General features: G+C 31.7%; 1 protein-coding gene across 3 annotated transcripts in view; it reads right to left on the bottom strand.

Annotated features, from left to right (window-relative positions):
* Positions 1–26,695, bottom strand: part of LOC132720954 (receptor-type tyrosine-protein phosphatase N2-like) — a 147,727-nt gene that overhangs the window by 27,264 nt on the left and 93,768 nt on the right. For all 3 annotated transcript variants that reach the window (XM_060705200.1, XM_060705202.1, XM_060705201.1), the window contains 5 exons: positions 13,273–13,327; positions 12,701–12,848; positions 3,039–3,112; positions 2,449–2,526; positions 1,110–1,229 (listed from right to left, as the gene is read on the bottom strand). In XM_060705200.1, the coding sequence (XP_060561183.1) occupies positions 1,110–1,229; positions 2,449–2,526; positions 3,039–3,112; positions 12,701–12,848; positions 13,273–13,327 (475 nt within the window). The remainder of the gene's footprint in view (positions 1–1,109; positions 1,230–2,448; positions 2,527–3,038; positions 3,113–12,700; positions 12,849–13,272; positions 13,328–26,695) is intronic.

Raw genomic sequence — 26,695 nt, 5'->3', positions numbered from 1 at the left:
TCATTAATGTATCAAACCTTCTCAACTTTTAATATCCACTTCAAATAAATTTTCCCTTAAATAACTATTCCACTAGAATATAAAACCAATGACAAATATTCAATAATGAATTTTTTTATGTACAGATGAGACCTCTGATCAAATTTCATTCAAAGCTATAATCAGTCTACAAAATATTTCATACAACTCCCTTAACCTGAGTTCAACCTTATCATTAAATATTAATTATTGTTTATTACAGAGAAAAATACAACAGTTGTAATTGATGTTTAAGAAGCACTCTTCCTATATGTTTTAATTTTTATGCAAACTTAGAAATTGTACGGAATAGCTTAATCAGAATTTAAGAGTTAAAGAAAGAAAATCTAAAAGCATTAGTGGCTCATCTATTAAAAAATCAGGTCATTTCAAAGAAATTTATCTTCAAGTTTGCTTATTTATTTATCTCCCTTAAAAACAAATATTAATCAAAATTAAAATTTCCCTTTTTTTTTAATGACAATAATATTAAGAAGTGCACCTGTTAAGCAGAAAATTGCCAGTTGACCTTTACAGTGTTTGCTCGACTAATTTTAACCAAATAAATTAATGGATTCACTCCATATTCTTTATAGTAATATTCTTCATAGTAATCTAAGCTTTTTTTATAAAAACGGTAATTTATACATGTAATTAAAAAAGATTATATTTCCAGTTTAATTATTTTTTAAGGAGGCACCCAATGTTTGCTACATAAAAAATACCTTTTTATTAAAACTTTATGAAAATTAAACAAAATTATTGTAATCTAAAAAAGGGAAATTTTAATTTATATATTATGGCGCATTATTTCGGTCAGCTTGGAGTCTTAAAAGATTTAAGTGTAAGTGTACTTGATTAAAAGAAGGAAACCGTAACAACTCAGTCAAAGAGGCCGATGAATATGTAGGAAACTTCAGAAAGTTCAAAGCATATTGTGTGTTTTTTTCACAATATAAGTGTAAAAACATTTTTCTTTGGCAAATTACGAAAAAAAATTCCCCAAAAAAGCACAGGTTGAAACTTTGAGTATAGTATTATATTGAAATAGTTAAAAGTTGAAGTTTCTTATATTGTTACTGTCCCCGTACCTCGTATATATGGTAAAGGTCGCTACCCTCGTCTGGCCAGTATCTGTGACATTTGGCTTCACCATTCTCCGTTAACTTGGTCAACATTACAATCACAACGCTTCCTTGTTCCCATACCATCTATAATATAAAATGTGTACATATTTTATGACTAGATCATTTTTTTTTTCATATTGTATTTATTGAGTAATTTACAATGAGATATTTATAATGTTTGATATATACTGTGTAATAAACATTAAGTGATGGATCATTAGTGATTTATAAGGAGTGATAAATACTGGTAAACATTAAGTGATGGATCATTAGTGATTTATAAGGAGTGATATATACTGATAAACATAAAGTGATGGATCATTAGTGATTTATAAGGAGTGATACATACTGATAAACATTAAGTGATGGATCATTAGTGATTTATAAGGAGTGATATATACTGATAAACATTAAGTGATGGATCATTAGTGATTTATAAGGGGTGATATATACTGATAAACATTAAGTGATGGATCATTAGTGATTTATAAGGGGTGATATATACTGATAAACATTAAGTGATGGATCATTAGTGATTTATAAGGGGTGATATATACTGAGTAATTAACAATGGGTGATGTACAATGAGTACAAATGTAGTACACAAGGAGTGGTACAAAATGGGTGATATACAATGAGTGATATACAATGGGTGATATACAATGAGTGATATACAATGGGTGATATACAATGAGTGATATACAATGAGTGGTACACAATGAGTGATATAAAATGGATAATGAACAGTGAGTGATATACATTATCTTAAAACTGATACATATATTTTTTTTTTCTTTTTTTTTTTTTTAGATTCCTATTTCTTGTCACTTTATTCCATGTGGAAAAGGAAGAAAAAAACCCAATTATTATGAATATACGATTTCCTCAGCCCATGTTTCAGTGTCAGATGGAACTTTCTAAAAGAATTGAATGACAGTCTGGAGAACAGCATGTGAATCAAATGTTTTCAACAGCAAAGAGTACATTGAGATTTGTCTCTTTTTTTTGGAATTTTTTACATTAGATTTCTTTTTGTAAACATATCATATTTGTTTAAACATTCAAATAATTGTTTTTTTTTTTGTTTTTTTTGCCATTATTGTTTGAATACGTTTCAGAAAGAATGCAAAACTTTGTAATCAATATGTTTTCACTAAAATATTCCTCTTAACCAGTTTTCAGACACATACTGCAAGCAAAAACATTTCTGCCCAAGTAATTTCTTTGCTGTGCTGATACGTTGTGATCTTTTCTGTCCTGAAATAAGATTTTTTATAGATATAAATAACATTATATTTCATACCTGCCAGAAATCTGCGACAGTGTGTGGCAAGGGGCCCTGGGTTGCAACATACGCCGGGTTCCGTGGGTCATGATCCGTCTGTAAATGTGACAAAGTTCATGTTAAATCTGCTACAAATAATATCCTTACAAAATACAGTGTAACCTCTACAAAGCTGGCATCTACATAGCCATAAACTCTTTACAGCAACACCTCTAAGAAACAAGACACAATCTTAATGTCACCAAAAACATGTCCCACTGTAGGCGTTCAACATGCTGATCAAATTATGACCACAACAATAGGGTCATTGTTAATTTAGCAAAATTCAAATTAAAATACTAGAACCTTAGCAGCTGAATATGTCAAACCTGTTCACTCTGTATGGATTTGTTAACATAAGGATTGTTCTGTGAATGACTTTAATAAAAGAACTTCTGATATTGAGAAAGGTGCTCAATGTCAAAATTAGAGCAAAACTAGATTTCTTCATGTTAAATAAATTAAATAATATTTATTCTTTTTTAACATATAAATATTCATGTCACGTTTTATTGTGTCCTCAGATAATAGTTGTATTTTTCTTGCAGAGTCAACGTAAATATACTTACGATTGTGCTTGCGTTGATGTAATCTGCGCCAGACACGTTTGTGTTGGTCGTCAATACAACACGGGAATGGTCGTCTGAATAATAAACATGAGAATATGTAACCATTATGCTGTGCTTCAAAATTTGCATAATATCTGTACACGCGGGAATTAAAAAAAATATTAGATATATATATTCTGTATATAGTACGAATGTAAGCTGAAACACTGAGACACAAGGAGACAAGGACAGAGAAAAATGACGATAACATACATTTACATTTACAAGTATTATTTTCTTATTCTAACTAATATACAGCATCTCCGTTACCACTGGTCACGAGACATACCTATATATTTTTTTTTAATGCAAACGTTTCTCTAACCGAGTTTTCTCTTCTGACTTTACATTAAAGGATTTAGTCCTATTTTATATAAAGGATTTAGACCTCTTTTGGACTTGGGAGCACTCATTCAGTTTAAAAATAAATAAAGTCTTAAATTAACACAGAAATTAGCAAGATAGTTATTTGGCTTGTTGCAATCTTATCAGAATTTCAGTCATATACTAGCAGACTATACATACTAATATTCCAGTATTCTGAACCAGTAGTAACCAGTTTTTCCAGTGTATTCAGACTGGCGTTTCCTTAGTTTTACCCATGCCAGAAATTTCATCTGGCATGGGGTCCAGATGAGTCGCGTGCTGTACAATGGCACGCTTAGGATGACTTAATTTTACTGTTATGAATAAAGCTGTAATTTCAATGTACTGTTGTTAGAAAATAATTATGGGTGTAATGACATAAATTTCCATGGAAAATTATTTTATGAAGGTAAAGGTATACAAAATATAATGGAATATGGTAGAATATGCAAGAAAAAATATCTGACATATGTTTGAGGGTCAACTTTATACCTGATATCAGTGGCTGATGAAAAAGTACATTAAGACATTATCATAGTCTTCATTCCAAAAAATTATTGCAGAAAATAAATATATTGCCTTAACAACTTAAACCTGCATATCAAGTCTGTAGAAATACATTTCCAAATGGGCTAATCAGTAAAAACAGTAAACAGCATTTTAATAATGCCTGCTGAAATTCTTTACATGGAAACAAGCCTTTCAATTCTGCAGATATTTGTTGACAATTATCTGACATTCTTTTAGATGTTTTTCATTATACATATTTCTGATTTGTGAGCCACAGACAGGAACAAAATATTAATTTGAATGTATTTCTTATTGTTGACAGTTCAAAATGTATCATAATGTAAAGATGAAATTAAAAGGGTGCTTTTTTTATAACCAAATGACTTGAAGTAACAAAAATCTCAATGCTTATAATGTTCCAAATATCAAAATCTGTCTCAGCTGGTACATGGCATAATTTTTTCTAATGCAATTTAAATTACGTTGTATATTCTAGTTAAATAAAACCACATTAGAAACATGTGTCCAAACTGTCACAAAACCAGGGTTTCTGCCAATATTGCATAAATATTTGTATAAATTCAAATTTTACTCAAATAATTTTTGTATTTCAAATTTTACACAATTATTTTCGTAATTGTGGCAATATGTGCCAATATTACATATATGAAAAAAAAACAAAGTGCCACAATTCTGCTTAAAGCAGCAAATTATCAAATCACAAAATACTGATATAAACAAGAGCGATCAGTAATCACATGTGTCGCCTCATGATGGCCAATTTCATGTTGGGACAAATTTTGTGACAGACGGACAGACAGACGGACAGTGCACAACTAGACTAACCACTTTGTACTGATCATCCCTGTAAAGTTTGGATAAAATTGCACCAGTAGTTTATGAGGAGTAGTCCGGACAAGCTTGTGCGTATCTGGCAACACACAGAAAGAAACACCTTTTTATCAAAGGGCCATAACTCAGCCAAAAATCATTCAACCGGAAAACCCGTGCAATATGCACAAGGACTTGAGCTACAGATCAATCCTGTAAAGTTTCATTGAAATTGCATAAGTGGTATAAGAGAAGTAGTCTGGACAAACTTTAAAAATAAAAATTATTAAAGGGCCATAACTCAAACAAAAATCATTGAACCGGAAAATGCTGACAATATGCACAACTAGACTTGGTACTGATCATTCCTGTAAAGTTTGGATGAAATTGCACCAGTAGTTTATGAGGAGTAGTCCGGACAAGCTTTTGTGTATCTGGCAACACACAGAAAAAGAAACCTTTTTATCAAAGGGCCATAACTCGGCCAAAAATCATTCAACCGTAAAACCCGTGCAATATGCGCAAGGACTTGAGCTACAGATCAATCCTGTAAAGTTTCATTGAAATTGCATTAGTGGTATAAGAGAAGTAGTCCGGACAAACTTTAAAATCAAAAATTATTAAAGGGCCATAACTCTGACAAAAATCATTGAACCGGAAAATCCTGACAATATGCACAACTAGACTTGGTACTGATCATTCCTGTAAAGTTTGGATGAAATTGCACCAGCAGTTTATGAGGAGTAGTCCGGACAAGTTTTGTGACGGACGGACGGACAGACGGACAGACAGACAGACAGACAGACAGACAGACAGACAGACAGACGGACAGACAGACGACGGAGAAGTGATCCCTATATGTCGCCACTACTCCGTAGAGGCGACACAACTAGAACAATCTTGATGACAATCATTCAGTTAGGGGGTCTTGTATGTGGGCAATAATATATACCCCTTTGCGCCTGTGCCCACACAGGCGCCCGCCAATATTCATCAATCTTACAACCCGAGTTTTTCCATTGGCAAACATGGCTAATAAAACACCGAAACACTACACAGTGAAAAATATTATTGTTGTCAATAAAAGACATTACTTTTTTACCCTGGCTGTCAATAGTGCCATTGCAATATGCTCTCAAATATGCATGTAATGAACAAATGGGCAAATATTTCTGCAAATATTTGTTCAATAAAAACATGTCAATGACAGAACAAATAAAACTGTTTCATTATAAGTTATCCTAGGAAGCCTGGAATATTTATTTGGTATAATATGTCAATGTAGCACATTCTGATGTCACAGAAAAAAAAATTTCATGAATATGCAAATAAAGAAAAATACTCTCTTTTTGACAGACATTTGGGAAATTATGACAACACAAATTTCAAGCGTTTTACAGTACATTGTAGAAAAAAAAGCAGAATTATAATCACTATGACATAGAGTAACAAGTAATAACTCTTAAACTTATTACAATGTGATAAAACTATCTCCCTTAATACTTAATACGGAAATGTTTTTAAAAAAATCTTTTTGGAATTGATTCATGATCCGTGATTGCAGGGAAGCCAGCCTTAAAACACCTTCCCTAATATTGTAAAAGCACCTAATCAACACATTTCCTAAATGACATCAAACTCTAAATTGAAAATGGCAAAAAGGAATTTCTAGTAACACAAAACTATTTCTCCCTATGCAGTTTAACCTTATAAAATTTTTTTTTAAAAAACCCAACATTAAATGGGTAGGAAAAAGCTTGAAATGCAAAACAAAAAACTGATTTCCTTTTATGCCCTACAGACTGACAGCAAACAAAATGTGTTTCCCAGAATGCATTTTGTTTGCAACAGTCATTAAAAGTTTTCCCAGAATACACTTGGCAGGAAATGTTTGTATCTTCTGCTTAATAAGCTACATAATCCCTCATTTTGTTTTGATCCTCTTTATATCAAATCCTTTCATCTTTAAAACTTGCAAAATGCACCAGATATTTATAAAAAAAATAATAAAAACACACACAAAAAAACAGCTGTGCATGTGCAGCTTATAAGATCAATAAATGGCCTAGTTTCATTGTTTCAGTTTTAATGAGAGTATTCCTGTTTAAAATAAATACAAATTTTATACAAATATTTTCCTATTTGTGGCCACACATGCCAATTAAATTCTTCATGGTTTATATGTAGTGGGTAAAAGAAATCACTGCCCCGGCATGTCTTACAAGTGTATGCCTAAGATCTTGATGCTTTCTGTCACAACACACAGGTGGCAGTATCAGTGTTTAGACACCCCACCCCTATCTGCCCCTGGACCCCTACTACAACCCTGAAAAAAAAATAATTCAACACTCTAAAGCTTACTATAAGGTACCAAATACAAAACCACCCACGAAATTTTATATAAAAAAATTTTTTTTTTTTTTGTAGATTATGTTTGATCATCTTGCATTATGATAAACAATTTAAACTATGTCGCGATTTGTGAACTGTTAAGGGGCGAGAACTCTGTTATCTATATCAACGGAATTTTTCCACGATTCGCCTATCATCGGAATTTTCCGTATAGATACTGCGTACATGTATATATAAATAAAATACGTAGTACGCGCTTAATACATAAATTGCAGTTGAAAGAATATAAATACAAGTAGTAAAGGATTATGCAATATAATTTTATATATGTATATGCTCGTAAACAGTTATTCAATGGGGCAGTTATACGTACAGTGGCGGGTTCAGGCCCTGGCTGAAGGGCTGCACCTACCCCCAAATATACGTTCATGAGCTGGGATGGAATATATACGTGTCAGTTTCATGCAATAGTCTTCTTAGTGTACTCCCTTACCAAAACATATTATGCTGTCATCCAGTTGTTAAGCACCGGCCTAGGTACTGCGAAGGTCTTTATCTAATGACTTGGACATTAAAAAGCAAAAATTATTGGCCTTTTAACTTAATAAATGTCTCAGAGTCACTAATAGTGGCGAATAGGTATGTAACACATTAAAATATACATGTATAATAAGGAAAGAAGGAAGTTGTTTATTTTTGTAATAATAGTCAATTTCAAATGAGCCGCGTCACGACACAACCAACATAATGGGTTTGCGACCAGCATGGATTCAGACCAGCCTGCGCGTCCGCGCGGTCTGATCAGGATCCATGCTGTTCGCTATCAGTTTCTCTACTTGTAAAAGAGTTGGAAAGCAAACAGCATGGATCCTGATCAGACTGCGCGTCTGGATCCATGCTGGTCGCAAAGCCATTCTGTTGGTTTTGTCGTGACGCGGCTCAAATGTTGGGCATATGTGTGTCTGATTATAGATCAGACATCCCGCACATACCACCACATTCACATACATTTGTGCTTAATGATATACTATGCACATCTTTCAGTAAGATATTTTTATCACAGAAATTTATTGAAATCTATAAAATTCTTACTAAATATGTTTTATTTAAATAAAAACACATACACATAATGTATAGGAATCTGCTTTTCTTATTACGGGTCAAGTAAAGTTGTGCCTGTCTTTAAAAGAAACTTCCATATTTTTTTTGTAATAACACTATATAGAGGATATTCAAGTTTTTTCTATAAATACATGATTTATTTTCATCGAGTGGTATGAAAATAAATATTTCATGAGTGGCGGTAGCAACGAGTGAAATATGGTAATTTTCATGCCACAAGATGAAAATAAATCATGTATTTATAGAAAAAACTTGAATTTTCTGTTTATTATATACATTTTTCTCTTTTTTGCGATAAAATTTGAAAGACTTTCCCTTAAATTTTGTGTACTGGCAGAATTTAAAAGAAAGTAGTCCGGCAAGACACCAGTGAAAATACGGAAAATATGTTCCACTGCAGTGAAAAATAAATTTCTACAGTGAAAATACGGAAAATGAAAATACGCATTTTATTTCATCAATATTTCTCAATATTTCATTTATAAGTATATAATAAACATGTATATTCATACTGCCCACTTACAGTGTAAAGGATTTAAAGCACACATATTTGTGTGAAGCCAAATTATATTTATTTTATTTTACAGAAAAAAAATCAAGTTTGTACTGTACTAAGTCGTGGCCACGAGTTACCTATTCGTGGCCACGAGATAGTTAAGTCGTGGAAACGAGATACTATATCGTAGCCACGAGATACTATGTCGTTTAAGTCGTGGGAACGAGATAACTAAGTCGTGCAGACTATATAATTAACCAGTCAGATTACACCATGATTTTTTAAACTTAGAAAATTACTGTTTAAAGATTTACGTGCAACATTAATCTTTGAAAATACTAAAGTGTTCACTTTGAACTTGATACATGTCTTTAGGATCATAAGGCCCATAAATCAGACATTAATTTTGACTAAGTTATAGCCCTTTGTTGGGACAATTCTATGATAGAATTGGTCATTTTGTACGTACAACGGCCTGTCAACATTGTTTATACCATAACTTCAGAGGGACTTAGTCCTGGTTTATTTTATTGGGTAGGGACATTGCTGCCCACGAACAGTAGATATCCTATAACAAGGTCAGATAAACATGACACTTCATGTAAATTCCTTGTCTGATGAATGATTTAGAAAGAATAAGCCGTAGTTTATATAACCTCAAAAAGATCAGTAGATGACACCTGATAATTTTTAGGCAATTTGGTCAGAAATCAGGGTCACAATGACGCTAAATCTTTGACCAATCAATAACTTTTATAAATAGCACTTTTACGGACAGGAGAAGTAGGGGCATCCTTGTTAGGAAAATTCATTTGGTTATTTATCTCGTTCGCACGACGTAACTTTCTCTTGGCCACGACTAAACTTTCTCGTGGCCACGACATAGTAACTTGTTCTAACGACTAATTTATCTCGTGGCCACGACATAGTAACTCGCGGCCACGACTTAGTCATCTCATTCCCACGATTTGATTATCTCGTGGCCACGACTTAGTAACTCGTGGCCACGACACAGTATCTCGTGCGCACGAGATAAATAAAAACACACACATGTCACCTTTGTGCCACCGTAAGTTTGAGCATATAGTATATCTTAAAATTCAATTTCACTATTACTCATACGACTATCACACACGCTCAAAAAGAAGTGTAAACAATTGTATAAGAGGTGAGTTGCCACTTGTAGGATGAGTTATTAGAGACATCTATAACATTTTTTTCCACATGCTGGCGGAATCTTCAAAAACACGCACTTTTCGTCTGTCGCATCGTGTTCTCTTGTTTTTCAGTAAATTTTCCCTTTACATGTCAGTCCCCAAATAACACTGTTCTGTATACGCCCCTGTATGAAGGGGACGTAACTTTGTTTACTCCACGTGCCAAAATACGGGATCATCCAGAAAATAACGGGATGTACCGACAAAGCGACACCTGCTGTCATAATATGAACACAAATTATTGCAACTCGCATTATGCTTACTGCCAACTGCTTAGTGCGTACTGTCACATGCGACTATAATATCGCTATCGTTGTCATCTTCGTTGTCGATGCGCAGTGATCATGTATTGCATTATATTTGTAATCAGTGAATATATTGAAGCATATGAATGCTAAAACACATCAAATTCGCCAATTATTGATCAAAATTAATAATTTATTGTGACATAATGTCGACAATATAAGTGGCAGATTTATAGCAAATTAAAGGTACCGACAGAAACTTACCATGTTACATATAGTTATATCAAGAACAAGCAAAGAATGTTATCTTAAACACCAAACATAATACATTGTCCTTTAATAAAAGATGCAATTAAACATATTGCATATTAAAATATGTGAGTTTGATGGTTTAGTAGGGAACACATAAGGTTGCAATTACATGAAAGTGCATTCAGTAATCACAAGGCATGATTGAATTCAGCAAAACGCAGGTTTTCATTGTCATAAAGAAGTATAGAAGCAAGCATAATGTAAGTCCCGATATCATAAAGCAAGATGGAATAAATGCACTAATTCTGTTCCATAATTTATACACTATGTTTTAACTGCCATTTAAATTAAATACTTGTAGACTTTACAAATTTTCAATATTTGGTATCAAAATACATTCCTTTTCATCATAATTTATTTTTCATAAAAAAGACCTACCTTATTCCTGCTGTCATCAGACAGTAAGGAAAAATTTAAGATACCCTATTAAAGCCTCCTCCCATCATGCCCTCCTTGAAATATTTTGATTCTATATTTAGTTTAATCATAATTATAGGTCCATGAGAAAGGCAAGAAATCCAGGTTTGCTTGGACATTATTTGTAATTATAATTTGTAATTATAATTTGTAATTTGTTCCTAATTTCAGTAAATGAAATACTGTCACATTATTAATTGATTTAATACAATGATTTTCCTTTAGAGTAAGTTTTCTTACCTGCAGTATAAACAAGATTTTTTAAAAATAATTTCCTGACCAGTACAAAAAGGAGTTATCCTCCATTTTCCTAATCTGCTTTAGTAAGAGTTATCTTCATGACCAGAATCAAGAAGAGTTATCTCCCATTTGTCTTGACCAGAGTTATCTTTAAGAGTTATATTCCTCATTTCTATCAGAGAAACAAAGTTTCAGCCAATTTTAATTTCCGTTTATTTTTTTAAAATTTTGAAATCACGAGCTCATAATAAGGTCAATCAGTTATCCTAATATATCACTACAACCCATGTAATCAGCGCAGTGTAAGACTGCTTGCATGACAACAATATTTACATTGCATTACTCCAATATCAAACCATCGTAATTCAGTGAAATCGGATAACCGACTCTTATAATTTTCTAATATCTTTAATAACCACTGTTCTTGTATTCTGTATTATAATATGCATAACAATAAGATTTGTTTTCTAATGTACAGCATTGATGTATTATGATGATTATAATTAGGTTTTATAATTTCTGATTGTATGATTACATTAGAACCATTATTATCAATCTCCAAACAATTATAAAGGAAAAAAAGGCATGTGAAATACGTCATTTTGAAATGTGTTGACAAAGAACATGGTTTTATTAAAATTGCTAATGATGATCACTGAAACATGTTGGTAAATTTTGAGGAAATAAAATGTGGCAAAAATTGTTGAGAATATTTAAGGAAAAATTGAAAATCAACTGAAAAAGCATAATATTACATTTGAATTAAGAAGAGTAGCAAATTTAAAGATGGCGATATTTATTCTTGTTGTTTGTACACAATTAGTATTTATTAGTATTTAATATTTTTATCGACAGCCAGAAAGAGGTTCAAAACTACTGACCTAAGGGTAAAATTTTAAGCCCCTTAAATGTTCATAATGAAAAAAAACAAAACATGAAAAACAAAACAATTAACATCGTATTAGTTTTCAAAATACAGAATGAAATTTCATAACATGTGTGTCAATAACAATTAAAAACAGGAAATTTGAGGGACTTCTTTGAAAAATAATGGTTTCAAATCTTCAAACGAAAGTTGAAATTCAATTACTGTGGTTCCAGTCTTGAAACTTCTGTAATGTCTAAAATCTGATAAAATGGACACAAATTTCGTGAAATCCTAGATCTCTAATTGCCTTTTCATGCCAATCATGCATGGCTTTAACAAGTCTTCTAGTAAAATTGATGGGTAATGACTATAATTAACGTTCATATTACATGTCTCGTTGGGCAAACTAAAATTGTCAGACCGTAGGTGATGTAATGGCAGCCTAGCATGCAGTAGTAATATAAGACTGTTCAGAAATTTGATGCTTTGTATAAGGGCACTTTAATGTTAACAAAATAAGGGATGTTCCATTTTCACTGAATCAAAATTACCTTGCCAATTACATTAATGAAACTAACTAAACATCGGGTATACTAATTACTTGGAAAATCTCAGATCTACGATAAAATAAGACTTCATTTTCTTACATGGTAGGACATCAGCGTATCTGTTTTTCCTTGCATTGCCGTTATCAGCAGCGACCTTGGTGCTGCAAGGATCAGCTTCATACGCACACATCGCCTCCCACTCACGTTCAAGTCTGTCCTTGTTTTTCAAGTGGTCTTCCATGTAGGACTGTAGAAAATGTTAATAATTCAAATTAACAAAACAATCAAATACTGAAACTTATGATAATTGACACTTTCATTAAAAAATTCATAAATTGCAGGAGTACAATTCTCAAATAAAGTTCAATATCTGAAAATTTATCATTAAACTGATTTATTCTTATTTCTATTATAACAACTGTCGGATTAAATTAATGAAACAATTAAACTGTACAGTAACAATATCTCTATGCCATGTCATTTGACCAATTGACCTTAACAAAGGTCATAGGGCACAAAACAGTACAATGTAAGGTCATAGGGCACAAAAAAGTACAATGTAAATATTAGAAAAAGATTAAATGCTAATATGACCTTCACCTCTGACCTACTAACCTATTTTCAATATAGGTTAAAGGTTAAAATGTAAAAATAGAATAGTTGAGACTAACCAGCACAATATGTCCAGTGGAGATGTCCATATTGGAGTTCACTGGTTCTTCACTCCTGAAAATATACAAAATTTCAATTTTGTTACCACAGGGATTAACATATTCATTGTTTTTTTATTTCTATATAAAATGTAAAATAATATAAAAATATCTTAAGTTATAATCATAATATTAAATAGAGTAAACATAGACCATTAAGTGGTGCAATCAAATAATAAAACTCATTCATTTAAACATGTATAGAAAACAAACTGAATTACTCTTAAAATAATATTTCGCGAATGAAAGGTGAAATCACTTTGTCCATGGACCAAAACAGGCTGGCCAAGCCCAGCTCTAAAATAATGGCAAAGGCTAATCACATTTGGAACGGTAAATGGATAAACTTGAGCTTAAATTATTAATATAGTTTAAATATTTTGTTAACATTATGCTTTGTTAAAATATATATTCAAACAACTATTAAATTAAAACAAAGCTAGGAACTGTAGTCACTCAAATTACCCTGTAACCTTTTTTACAGTACATGGTGCTAAATTCCCTGGGAGTCATGTTTCACTGACAGATTTGTATGTGACAGGCAAGGCAGCAATTACAGAAATCAACGGTGAACAAATAACTGTAAAAGAATCAATACCACACTGTTTCCACTGAACTTGCCTCACAATGTAAAATTATTCTGTCACAAAAGACAAACATCAGTCGTGTTTTAGGAGTATAAACATGTGTTTAAAATTCACATCAAAGTGGGAAGTGAAATACAATGCTATACCAATTCCAGCCAGATACTCACTTTGACTGTATGTGACACTAACATTGTCAGGCATTGCCAATTATTCTGGTGAATGTCACTAAATATAGTTGAATGTTTTTGTTCAAAATTTAGTGGCTTGTGACCAGGATTTTAAATTATTGACTCTGACATATGCTCTGCTCAATTTGTATTTGAAATATTCCTGCAGTAGAATTGGAAGTTACTACTCATCATCAAGTTTTACATATTTCAATATAAAATACAAAAATTTAATTACTTCTCAATGCTGTTTCCTTTCTTAACTTTAATAAATTTCTGAATTTCTCTTTTGTGTACCAAAAGTGCATTAAAGGCAAACCTCGTGTCTTTTTGTGCTTTTAAACATGCCATTTTTTTAAGCATACTATTACCTAATATGTCTTTCTTAACTTTAAAGCATACCTTATATTTATGTCATTCTTAATTTTCAAACATACCTTATATGTCTTTCTTAACTTGTAAGCATAATTAATATGTATTTCTTAACTTTAAAAAAAATTACGTATGTCTTTCTTAACTTTTTAAGCATACATAATAATGTCTTTCTTAACTTACCTTTATGCATGCCTTATAAGTATTTCTTAACATTAAAGAAATTGCCTTAATATAGGACTTTCTTTACTGTTGAGATATCTAATATGTCTTTCTTAACTTTTTAAGCATACCTTATATACCTCATAATGTCTTTCTTAACTTTTTAAGCATATGTCTTCCTTAACTTTTTAAGCATACCTAATATGTCTTTCTTAACTTGTAAGCATATTTAATATGCCTTTCTTAACTTGTAAGCATATCAAATATGTCTTTCTTAACTTTTTAAGCATACTTTATAATTATGTCTTTCTTAACTTTTTAAACATACCGGTATGTCTTTCTTAACTTTTTAAGCATACCTCATAATGTCATTTTTTTAACTTGTAAGCATATCTTATATATCTTTCTTAACTTTAAAGCATACCTTATATGTAGTTCTTTATTTTAAAGCATATCTAATATGTCTTTCTTAACTGTTGTGATACCTTATATGTCTTTCCTAACTTTTAAGCATGGCCAATATGTCATTTCTAAGATTAAAGAATGCCTTATATGTCTTTCTTAACATTAAGGTATACCTAATATGTTGTTATAACTTTTAAGCACACCCAGAATGTCTACCTTAAGTAGACCTTAACTTTTATGCATACTCTCTTCTGATTTTTTTTAGCACATGTATGTCTTAATTGTCTTTGATGAATTTTAAACATACCTTGAATGTCTTTAATAAATTTTAAGCGTACCTTGAATGTCTTTGATAAATCTTAAGCAAACCTTGAATGTCTTTCATAAATATTAAGCATACCTAGAATGTCATTCATCAATTTTAAGCATATCTTGATGTCTTTTATCAATTTTAAGCATACATAATGTCTTTCTATTTTTTAAGCCTATCTAATGCCTGTCATCCTATTAAGCACACTCCATGCTTTTTCAAAGCATACCTTCTGAACACCTATCACCACTAAATTATTATTGGAAAGAAAAATGATACCCGGAAATTATAGAAGATAAAATTGCTGCTTCAAACACCTACAATGCCCTAATCCCAGTTCCTGCTTTTCATACGAATCAATAGGACAGTTTGATAATGGCCTTTCGATTGACATGAACGTTACCAACAGAGCAGAAAACTCCTATCTTTGTATGAAACAAGAGCACAGATAATATCGGAATGCCCCAAGGAGAGAATGAATTATTTTAAAAGCTTGCCACATCCCTGGGTTACCGACTGAGTAAATGCTAGTAACGTGATTAAAAGATTAGCACAACTTGAAGAAAATTTCTTCCTTTTTTTTTTTTTAGAAAATTCGTGAGGAATATATTGATTTCAGTCAATCAATACCATTGAATTGATATCATTATACAAGTCAGACCATTGTGAAATTATCGTTTAACACGTGTCATATTGTAACAGGTAACATATCAATGTTAACAAGCTTTTCCTGGGTTAAAACATGGTTTAGCCCTGCTAATCTTGATGGACTTGCCCTGTTTTGAATATGGAAACAATTCTTTGCTTATTAAAGGTTTATACAATATGAGAGTGACACAATAATATGAAAGAGGTACAATTATGCCAGAAAGAATAAGTATTAAGACTATAATATTGCACAGACATGTAGGCTCACCTAGGACAATATAGGTGGTTAAACTGTTGTTATGTGTAAAACAAGCCTGCTCTTTACCAGTGGGTGGGAAAGGAATGACATAAGATTGCTAGAATTAAGGCTAGATCTATACTGGTGATAAGGGTAAGTCGTAATGACTACTAGAATTCAGGCAAGCCTTACTCTAGGGTAAAGTAGCTTAGAGACTACCCTGACTTTAACTGGTGTAAAAATCCATTGGCCACAGGAGTTCAAATCTAGCCTAAGGTCTCTATCAGTGGTATAGAAAAGTCTATATTCTTCTCTATTAAATGCTACTCAAACTAAAGGTCCTTAAATTCAATACAACTAACAATTATTCTATTTCAATGGCAAACATACATGCAAACATTTAACAACCTTAAAACATAAATACAAACATTTCAAAAGTATGGCTATAGAGGCCTATAAATTGTCTGAGGAAAATCACATTAGCTGTTTGTTTTAATGGGAAAAACCTTCCTTAAAAGCGCTCATCTGATTCTGATTTTATTTTCGATATGGAAATCAAGTTTTTCACATGACCTTAATAACATGAAAATTATGTGCACTGATTCAATCGTTTTTTACGAGATGTTGGAAATTATTAGCCCGATGGGGATTCACGGGACAGAATTGGGTGTTGAATTAAGCCTGTCTGTTAATAGTATCACTTTAATAAGTCTCCATTAGCTGAGAACGGCTCATAAATTCTGAGGCTGGAGACATTGTCCTACCAAACGCATTGTTCACACAAATTGTTCCCTCATATCAAATTGTCAGATCTGCAATGACATTGATACAGAAGATGAGTATCAGTATTGTGTCTATATTGTAACATTAATAGTATTGAAAACGAATTCCATCCTATTCCTGTAAAAACAAACCTAGCCCTTGATTATCTCATAATGTTAACAATTCTAGGAATCGTATTGTCAATCCTACTACACAGCATTATTTTACTTGGTGAGGTGTCTCAACTTTTATTTGATATTATATTTTTCTTTTTTGTATTTTTATATTTCATGCATAATGAAATACAAATGCCATTTTTTTCCTGAAAAATATCAGCTTTATTCTAGAATTTTATGATTTGATTGACTAATTTTTTTATATCAATTTGTGTGTGTGTTTTTTTTCCATATCATAATTATGCTCCAGCAATTTTGATATTTTCTGTACCTGCAATAGCATTTTTATAGGTGTAAATTATTATGTACTTCTAAATGAATATATTTTTTACTGGAAGAAATGTCACCATAAGTTTTAAAGTTTTTGTTTTAAATTATACCTGATTACTTTATTATTCTTCACCAAAGACTACAGTCAGTCTTGGCTTTGCATTCTAGGATACAATATGGTCAAATTTGCTCAAGGAATGACATAAAAGTAAAGAATGTGATCGATAATGTCAAACATATGTTTCTGCAATTCTACTAATGTTAACATAATTAAATTTATACAGTACTGCGTATGAAAACAAATGCCACCCTAATTTTTATAATTATTCTTTTTTAAAATTATTTCTGACTATAATCATAATGCATTCTGGCCCAACATTGTCAAATATGCCGTAGCCAATGGTATATACCATGAATATCATAACAAATGTCTCTGCTGACACTTCATTAAAAACATTAAAGATGAACAAATAACAACATATTTGTTTACTTGATTTTTAAGAATCAAAATAAAACTTATTAACACAACATGACATTAACTGCTTTTATTACCGGATACCTAAATATATAAATTTTTTTTGTTACTGTTTTCTGAAATTCTAAAGACCTCAACGTTAGCGAACTGTCAACCGGTCAATAGTTCTGACTGTTTCCCTTGTGAGGTTTCCCCCTTTGAACCAACTTAACATATTTGCCAAACTTTTTTCTTGTTCCTTTTTTCTTCTGCAAGTACTGTTGAAACATTAATTGATCAGGTAATAAAATCATACGTGATTTGGGAAGAGTCAAAGAGTTGTCCCTCGATGTCATATGTTATTTGGGAACAATCAAACAGATGTCCCTCGATGTTGGGGATAGTGTTTCCAACTGTTGCCCTCGGCCTACGACCTTAGGCAACAGTTCAAAACACTATCCCCTCCACCTCGGGCCAACAGTTTGACTGTTCCCAAATAACATATGAAATAACTGTATAATAATAACAGCTCCTACCATGAGCCAATAAAAGAAGCATTACATAAAAGATGACGCTGGTCACCGGCGTCGCCAATAACCCACCCCTTTACATTTAATCCTTTCAAAAACAAATATGACACAATTGTAAATGATTATTTTTGAAAATCACAAAATCTTATTATCATACAACAAAGCAGTATAAAGGAAGCATTGTTCTATATTTAGACATGATTTGTGACTGCCTCTTCCATCAAATTATCTCTTGATAGTACATCAGTTATTGACAGATTGTATAAGTCTATAGAAATGCTATAATATTAAATGGATGGAGCAAGGATTATAGAGTCTTTATGCCTTATATAGCCCATCTGTATCTCTAAAATGTGTTTTAATTGGTCAATTCAAACTGTTCCAATTTATAGCCATTACTGGATGGATAATATTCCATTAAACCTGTTTTATTTCAGCGACAAGCTTTCATGATGCCAGCGACAACCTTTCATGATGCCTAACAAAAGGAAATATTTTAACAAGTGACAGGAACTGTCACAAAACCAGATTTTCTGCCAATAACAGGTTTTAGTAGACCTTAATTTCTCTATTACTTAAATATATAGCAAACAATTACAAAGGGCTAAATATTCCCTGAAAATGAATAAATGACAAAACCCTTTAATATGAGTTTGGTTGGAAGGAGTTGCACACATGCCTATAGCCCCCCGTTCATTCTACAGAATTTATGTTATTAGCCTGTTGGTAGCCATTAAATATAACCATGACCAGAGACGAAGATTTGCCTGCAAATCTGTGCTGTCTTATTATGGTCTGCACTGTTTGCTATTCAGTCATTACATATTTTGACTTTATACCTACAAATGATGAATGGTTTAGTCCAGACAGAAAGTTGAACAAGTCCATTTCAGATATTTAGCATGGTAAGGGTTAAACATATTCACAGGCAACCTATATGAAAATGATAATTTCATATTGATCATTTGGCCATATACCGGTAGTTTGATATTTGTCAGTCAGCTGTGTAATTTTATATTGATCAGTTGACCGTATAGTTTGATATTTGTCAGTCAACTGTGTAATTTTATATTGGTCAATTGACAGTATAGTTTGATTTTTGTCAGTCAACTGTGTAATTTTATATTGATCAGTTGACCGTATAGTTTGATATTTGTCAGTCAACCATTGACCGCATAGTTTGATATTTGTCAGTCAACCGTGTAATTATATATTGTTGACCGTATAGTTTGATATTTGTCAGTCAACCGTGTAATTATATATTGTTGACCGTATAGTTTGATATTTGTCAGTCAACCGTGTATTTTTATATTGATCAGTTGACCGTATAGTTTGATATTTGTCAGTCAACCGTGTAATTTTATATTGATCAGTTGACCGTATAGTTTGCTTTTTGTCAGTCAACCGTGTAATTTTATATTGAATAGTCGACCGTATAGTTTGAGAGAGGTCAAAATAAAAATGTGTTGTTTTTTTCTTTCTTTTTCTATTTACAATTTCAAAATCACTTAATTTCAATATTTTGTTTTATTACTTCAAAATAATATCCTCCACGTGTTGCTTGTATTCTGTAAGCTAATTGTAACTATGATTTATTTCTTTTTAATTATTTGGTTTTTGAAAAGGGTATGTCATACTGACATTCTGTATATGTCAATTATAGTGAATTTTATCTTTATTGCTCAAATGGCCTTCAGTGCATTATTTCAGACTTAGGTAGGAACAACAGATGTTTTGTTAGAATAATAATTTATTAGCTTTATAAAACCACTTATGCTCCACTGTCTCAGGGCTTCCTACTAGTAGACAAACAATTAATGTTTTGTTAACATACCAATTTATCATCTCATATTTCTTACCAGATTTCAGCTGGTGTATGTATAAATATTTTGACAACGGAAATGAAATTTAAATTACTTTTTAAAATTTTATAAGAGTTCAAGTTTTTTTATTACCTCCCTTTATTATATAAATTCTGACTCAATACATCCAAGAGTACAAGCCCTTGATTTATTTTCTTATTATCAACTGATACCCAACTTGCAGCAACTGATTCTCTCCATTAGACCAATGCAGACCAAGATGTGCTGACACATCTGTGCTGTTTGATTATGGTTAGCACTGTTTGTTTGATTCAGTCAGTAATTATTTTAAAAATTTCCCTTAAAATGATGGATGGTTTTGTACAGACTCAAAGATGGACAAGTCCATTTAAGATATTTATTTTGGTAAGGGTTAAAACTGTAACTCTTTTGCTGTTCATTTGTACCATTGCCTTACCGCATGTTGAAGAATTTGAAGCAGCCCATTGTTTTTAACTGAAATTTAGAAGCCAACATTCTAGAATCAGACTAGGCCGCTTGCCGAGATGTTGACAGGCTAACTTTATAGCTTTTGAAACAGACCTGTTACATCTACCACAAAAAATTGCTGTAAAATATTTCATTACAACCACTATTTTGGTCTATGTACTTACTGTTTTTGGCAAAATATGAAGGCTGTATATTTTTTAGGGCATCTTTCTTCCATTAATCGTCATCATCCTTCATTATCAAACTAGTTTAAAACCACTAAAATATCTGTCAATCGTCACTTGAATTATTATACAGAACTTCTCCCAGTTTCTAGTCTTCAGTTTTTGTTGTTTATATTCATTCTTCATAGCTATAAATTTTCATTTTGTTTCCTGTGTGCACAATGTACATTGCATAGCTTTCATGGTATATAACTGTTTAAAATTCATTTTCCAAAATCATTACATAATAAACACTGCATGCTGGTAGATATTACATTTATCATACTACTTATTAGTCTTCAATTTAACACATTCATCACACTGGAGTCATTATCACTTCATCACATTTGATACTTGTTAATTTCATATATTCATCACACTGCTTACAACTTTATATTTCATTAATTTTATAACACTGCTTACAAGTTTATATTTCATTTATAACACTGTTTACAAGTTTATATTTCATTTATAACACTGCTTACAAGTCTATATCACATTAACCACATTGCTTACAAGTCTGTATTTCATTTATCACACTACTTACAAGTCAATAACACATTTATCACATTGCTTACAAGTCTGTATTTCATTTATCACACTACTTACAAGTCAATATCACATTTATCACATCAGTCAAATTCATTGTATCTTCACATTGGCAAAATCATTATGAAAACTTAAATATTCCATGTAACAATTCAACCTACTTATTGTTGAATATCTTCCATTTTGTAAAGATACAACATAAATCAGCTAAAACCAAAACAAAACAACCAAAACTATGATATAAATTAACTTCTATGAGAAATGGTATCAAACATCTTCCATATCATCTCAAATTTGAAGAATCCTTTTTTCCGTACTTTTATTCAATATGAATCTTTTTTTTGCTATTATTTTTGCTAGTCATGCAAACACTGTTTTCGTTTCTTTATAAAAATAATTGCTAAGTGAAACAAAACCTGGGGAAAATTGTTAAAAACACCCCTTTCCCTACTGATTCAATAACTTTATTTTTGAAATCCTAGCTGAGCAAAACAATTTAAGGTGTGCATCTTATTATTCCATTAAAACAAATAAAAGAATTTTATTGTGATGTAAAAAGTTAAAAATTGTCCTTAAATGTAACAAGAGCCATGTCAACATGGCCATCCCCCGCCGAATGTGTTTGCTCATTGGAAGAATGTATATGTAGTAGAGCAGAATAATTCCATTTTAAGAGGTCTTTTGGTAATGAAAACTGATGGCTATAGTGATTACAGATTTGAAACCTATGTGAATACTGATGGCTGAAAATAACAAAGGGCAATAACTGAAAAATAATGCAGGGTAGGTTATCATTCTTGTGTGCTGCATCCCTCCTCAGTAAAATCTATCCACCTATGAAGTTTCAAGTACTTTTTGAGAAAAAAATTGAATTGAAAAATTAAGTATGAAAAATAACAAAGGGCAATAACTCAAAAATTATAAAAGATAGAGTTATCATTCTTGTGCACTGCACACCTCCTGAGTTAGATCTATGCACCTATGAAGTTTCATAATGATATCTCAAAGGCTTTTTGAGTTATGCTCTGGACAAAAATTAATTTTGAAAAATAACAAAGGGCAATAACTCAAAAATTATGCAGGGTAGAGTTATCATTCTTGTGCACTGCACTCCTCCTCAATGAGATCCATCCACCTATGAAGTTTCAAGTTGATACCTCAAATACTTTTTGAGATAAGCTCTGGACAAAATAGCATGAAAAAGAACAAAGGGCAATAACTCAAAAATTGTATAGGGAAGAGTTATCATTCTTGTGCACAACATTCCTCCTCAATAAGATCTATCCACCTATGACATTTCATGTTGATATGTCAAACACTTTTTGAGTTAATGCTCCACTCAGATGAAAAATTAAGTATGAAAAATAACAAAGGGCAATAACTCAAAAATTATGAAAGGTAGAGTTATCATTCTTGTGCACTGCACACCTCCTGAGTGAGATCTATGCACCTATGAAGTTTCATGTTGATATCCCATAGGCTTTTGGAGTTATGCTCTGGACAAAAATCAATTTTGAAAAATAACAAAGGGCAATAACTCAAAAATTATGCAGGGTAGAGTTATCATTCTTGTGCACTGCACTTCTCCTCAATGAGGTCTATCCACCTGTGAAGTTTCAAGTTGATTACTCAAATACTTTTAGAGATATTCTCCGGACAAAAATGTCGGACAGACAGACGGACGGACGGAAGGTCGGACGGACGGAGACTATTTCTATATCCCCCGCCGCCTTTTCGGCGGGGGATAATAAAAACCAAAGTACTGACAATATGTTAATGTCACTATATGTATAGAATGTATCATATCATCATATCACTATATGATTATATCCCTTAATTAGCCTGCTGAAATTATGTAATGAATTTATGTCCAGATAGGAATTTGGAACAGTTAATTCAAAGTTTAAGGGATTTCAATATCAAAATACAGAAATTGAGGTGCATAAAATATAAAGCCTGGTAAGATTGTATGACTCACGGTGCCTGGCTTTATATATACTGATAGGAAAGGGTAACCACTACTGGTTCCAGAAGCATACAGGGGGAACTCAATAAATTGTAAATTATAATTCATCTATACAACTAAAAGGCCCATTATATCCCCAAGAAATACTTTTATTCTCATTTCTCAAAAGATCTTTATTCTAGTTTCCATAAGGTTACTTATTGGCCATTTACCTAAAAAAAATCACATTCAACAACTACTTTCATCAGATAATAAACAAAATGTTCTAAATCCCTTATTTATACATTATTAAACTCATGTTAAGTCAAATATTTTCTAAAGTAATACATTTCTGAGGCGGTAATATATTATGCATACAACACAACAGTGAAACAGACAAAATTCTGGTAAAATTATAATAGATGTTGTTAACTAAATATAGAGCACGAATACCATCACTACAGTTTCAATCACATAATGCAATGTAGTGTCATGAACTTTGTACTTCAGTATGCAAAGTTATTCACAGCAATGATGATTCATTGAATCTCCGGAGACTTCAAATTGATTTTACAATAGTTACATGTAGCAAGCATTGAATATTTTTATCTGCTATCTCCCATAATATAAATCATTTTATTTTGAAAATTAACATGCACAATCCATTTAAAGACATGACTTGAATGTAAATTTTAAAATTTGTATTTTTGAGAGAGTACCTTGCGACAGTATAACTGACATTTCTTTACTGCAGGAATTTTGTTGTTTTTGAGATTTTCGCCATGTTTCTAAGCAACTGACAATCAGACAGAAAATCCATCTTTTAACAATTTTGTTTTCGTTCACAAAATACCTTTAATATTAAATTTCAATTGCAATTATAACAATTACAGATATTTTGAATTTTTTTTTTCTAAATATGAGAACATGTCATGTCAATTTTATATTAAGTAATTTGAAAAGCCAGCAGTTAGGTGAAATAATGTAACATGAACAGATAATAACAGTTAATATTACACGTAGGCCCTTTGTTTAATAACTCTGTATCAAATAATGCTTATTTTGATGGGGTTTGGGGGTCACACCTGTTGCATGTGGTATTTCTCTTACAAAACAGCACTGAATATAGTTCAGAAACTGTGTTTATACAGTGTACAAACATCTGCACCTTTTCATCATCCTTCTTTTGTTCTAGTGCAATTTTCATAATTTCTAAAATTTGAACTATTACAACAAGCTGAAATCTTAGTTACTTAAAAGTTTCCGTGACCAACTTAAACTACTGAAGGCTAAAACTCTTTTGTAAGTGCTCATGACCCTAATTTCTACACATCTTCACCATAAAATGCATAGGCCGCAGCATAATTAAGCATATTAATAATTGTTTTGAATATATCAATTTTGTCTAGTATTGAATCGACTGACATTTCTAAAATCACATGGCGACTTTAGAATATCATTCTTAGTAAACATGACAGTTTCCTCACAAGCTCATCAAAGAAAATAATCCCTTTTTTAAATCATAACTCAAAAGAGACAATTAGTGCTAAAGATGGGCTCCCAGATTAAAGGCAATACACCCAAAAGATGACAGACACCTTTGAAGCATTACTCAGGTCTGTTTCCAAGCACACTCAGTGTTTTCAGACTTCCAAGTTTCTCATAATTATAAAGAGCTGGAAAAATAACTAAGCCTTTAAAAATTGTTTTCTTTCCTGAAACAAGTACAGAAGTCCTCAGTAAATTCAGAAAGTCTGCAATTTTCACAATTTAATTGTTATTTTGGTGTTGTTAATTGTCATCTTTTTCCCAAAGAATTTCACTCTCATAACAGAAGGTGTTAAGTGCTATGTGGCAGAAGCAAAAAGTTGCCCCATACTTCATCTCCATAATGTTGTGTTTTTCTGATTGTTCTGGATTGTTCATTCCAATACTTTCAGTGATAAAATATAATGCTTAAGCCAGTGCTGTGAGACTTAGTGATGGTGTGCCTATCATCATCCTCATAGGTGGATTCAAAGTGAGATGGACTTTCACACTTAAATTTCTCCTTTTCATACCTTTCACGGGATCTCCCTTTACCAGAATATACACTATCTAGAATAAAGGTACATCCATTTAAGACCTAAACTATTAAAGTTTAAGGAGACTGGAACACCAGAAAATACCTACAAGGAACAAACTCAAGAGCAATATCCATTCAACACACTTCTTCTTAAAAAAAATAACAAAAAAAACAAACAACAAAACAGATTCTACATTAAAAGCATTCAAATTTTCTCCTTTGAAATGCTTCTTTCTCTTTTTTCTTTTCTTTAGTTAACATTAAAGAATTGTTTTATTCAACAATGCTAAGGAAGATGATATTCAAGCCTTTAGATGGTTTTACCCCATTGACAGGCACATGCAAATTGCTTGTTAAATTTATAGGGACAAAATCAATACTAAGCATGCACTCAATTTTCCTAAACTTGTATTAAAATTCTGTCAGCTAAATCTGTTAGTTCTCTCCTTAATAGTGTCTACAAGAACAGCATCTCAGTGGGAAATTTTCTGTTTTTCCATTTCATTTTAAAAAATCAACAACCTTTTTAGAAATAAATGTGTTGTCTGAGAGATTTTTATAAAAAGGAATATTTACTAACATCAATGAATGTGTCCCGACACCACTTTAACACACCTAAAACACATTTGTCAAACTAGGTAGTAGTAAGACCATCTTTTTAGCCCTATAGATCTTGAACTCAATGTCAGACTTGAAAGCATTGGTAGGTCTCAATGCAAGAAAACTAAACAGCAAGTATCTAAGATTACAGTAAAAAACGAGGCAAAGAAAGTGTGATAGAAAGGTGGAAGGAGATTTTTTTTCTCTAAAATACAAATATAGAAAAGGAAAGATTTTTAAAGTGTACAAAAATATTATAACAGAATTATTATTGTGAAACATGAAATGAATACAGTTCTTATTATGCACAAATAAATCTAAAATGTCTGTGATATTTTATCATTGCTATGCAATGTCTTGGTGTATGTAAAATTTATTTTTTGGTAAAAATGCAAAGGCTGATTATGACTGCACAATTACTCTCCATGGATTTATGATTACCCAGTAGCTGCCTTCATATATAGTTATTGTAAATGCTTGGTCAATCATTTGTTATTTTAAACATATGATCTTCTTGAGAATACATCAATTTTAAAATTTTAAATGCTTGAGAATATGTAACTTCTTAATGAACTTATGTTGAGCTGACAAGAATTGTAAGAATGGTTTTGAAATGCAAAATTTACAGT

Source organism: Ruditapes philippinarum, unplaced genomic scaffold (genome assembly GCF_026571515.1).
Source record: "Ruditapes philippinarum isolate M1 unplaced genomic scaffold, ASM2657151v2 ctg145_1_1_1_1, whole genome shotgun sequence".
In the NCBI taxonomy this organism is placed as follows: Eukaryota; Metazoa; Mollusca; class Bivalvia; order Venerida; family Veneridae; genus Ruditapes; species Ruditapes philippinarum.
This window is presented reverse-complemented; position numbering and strand designations above follow the sequence as displayed.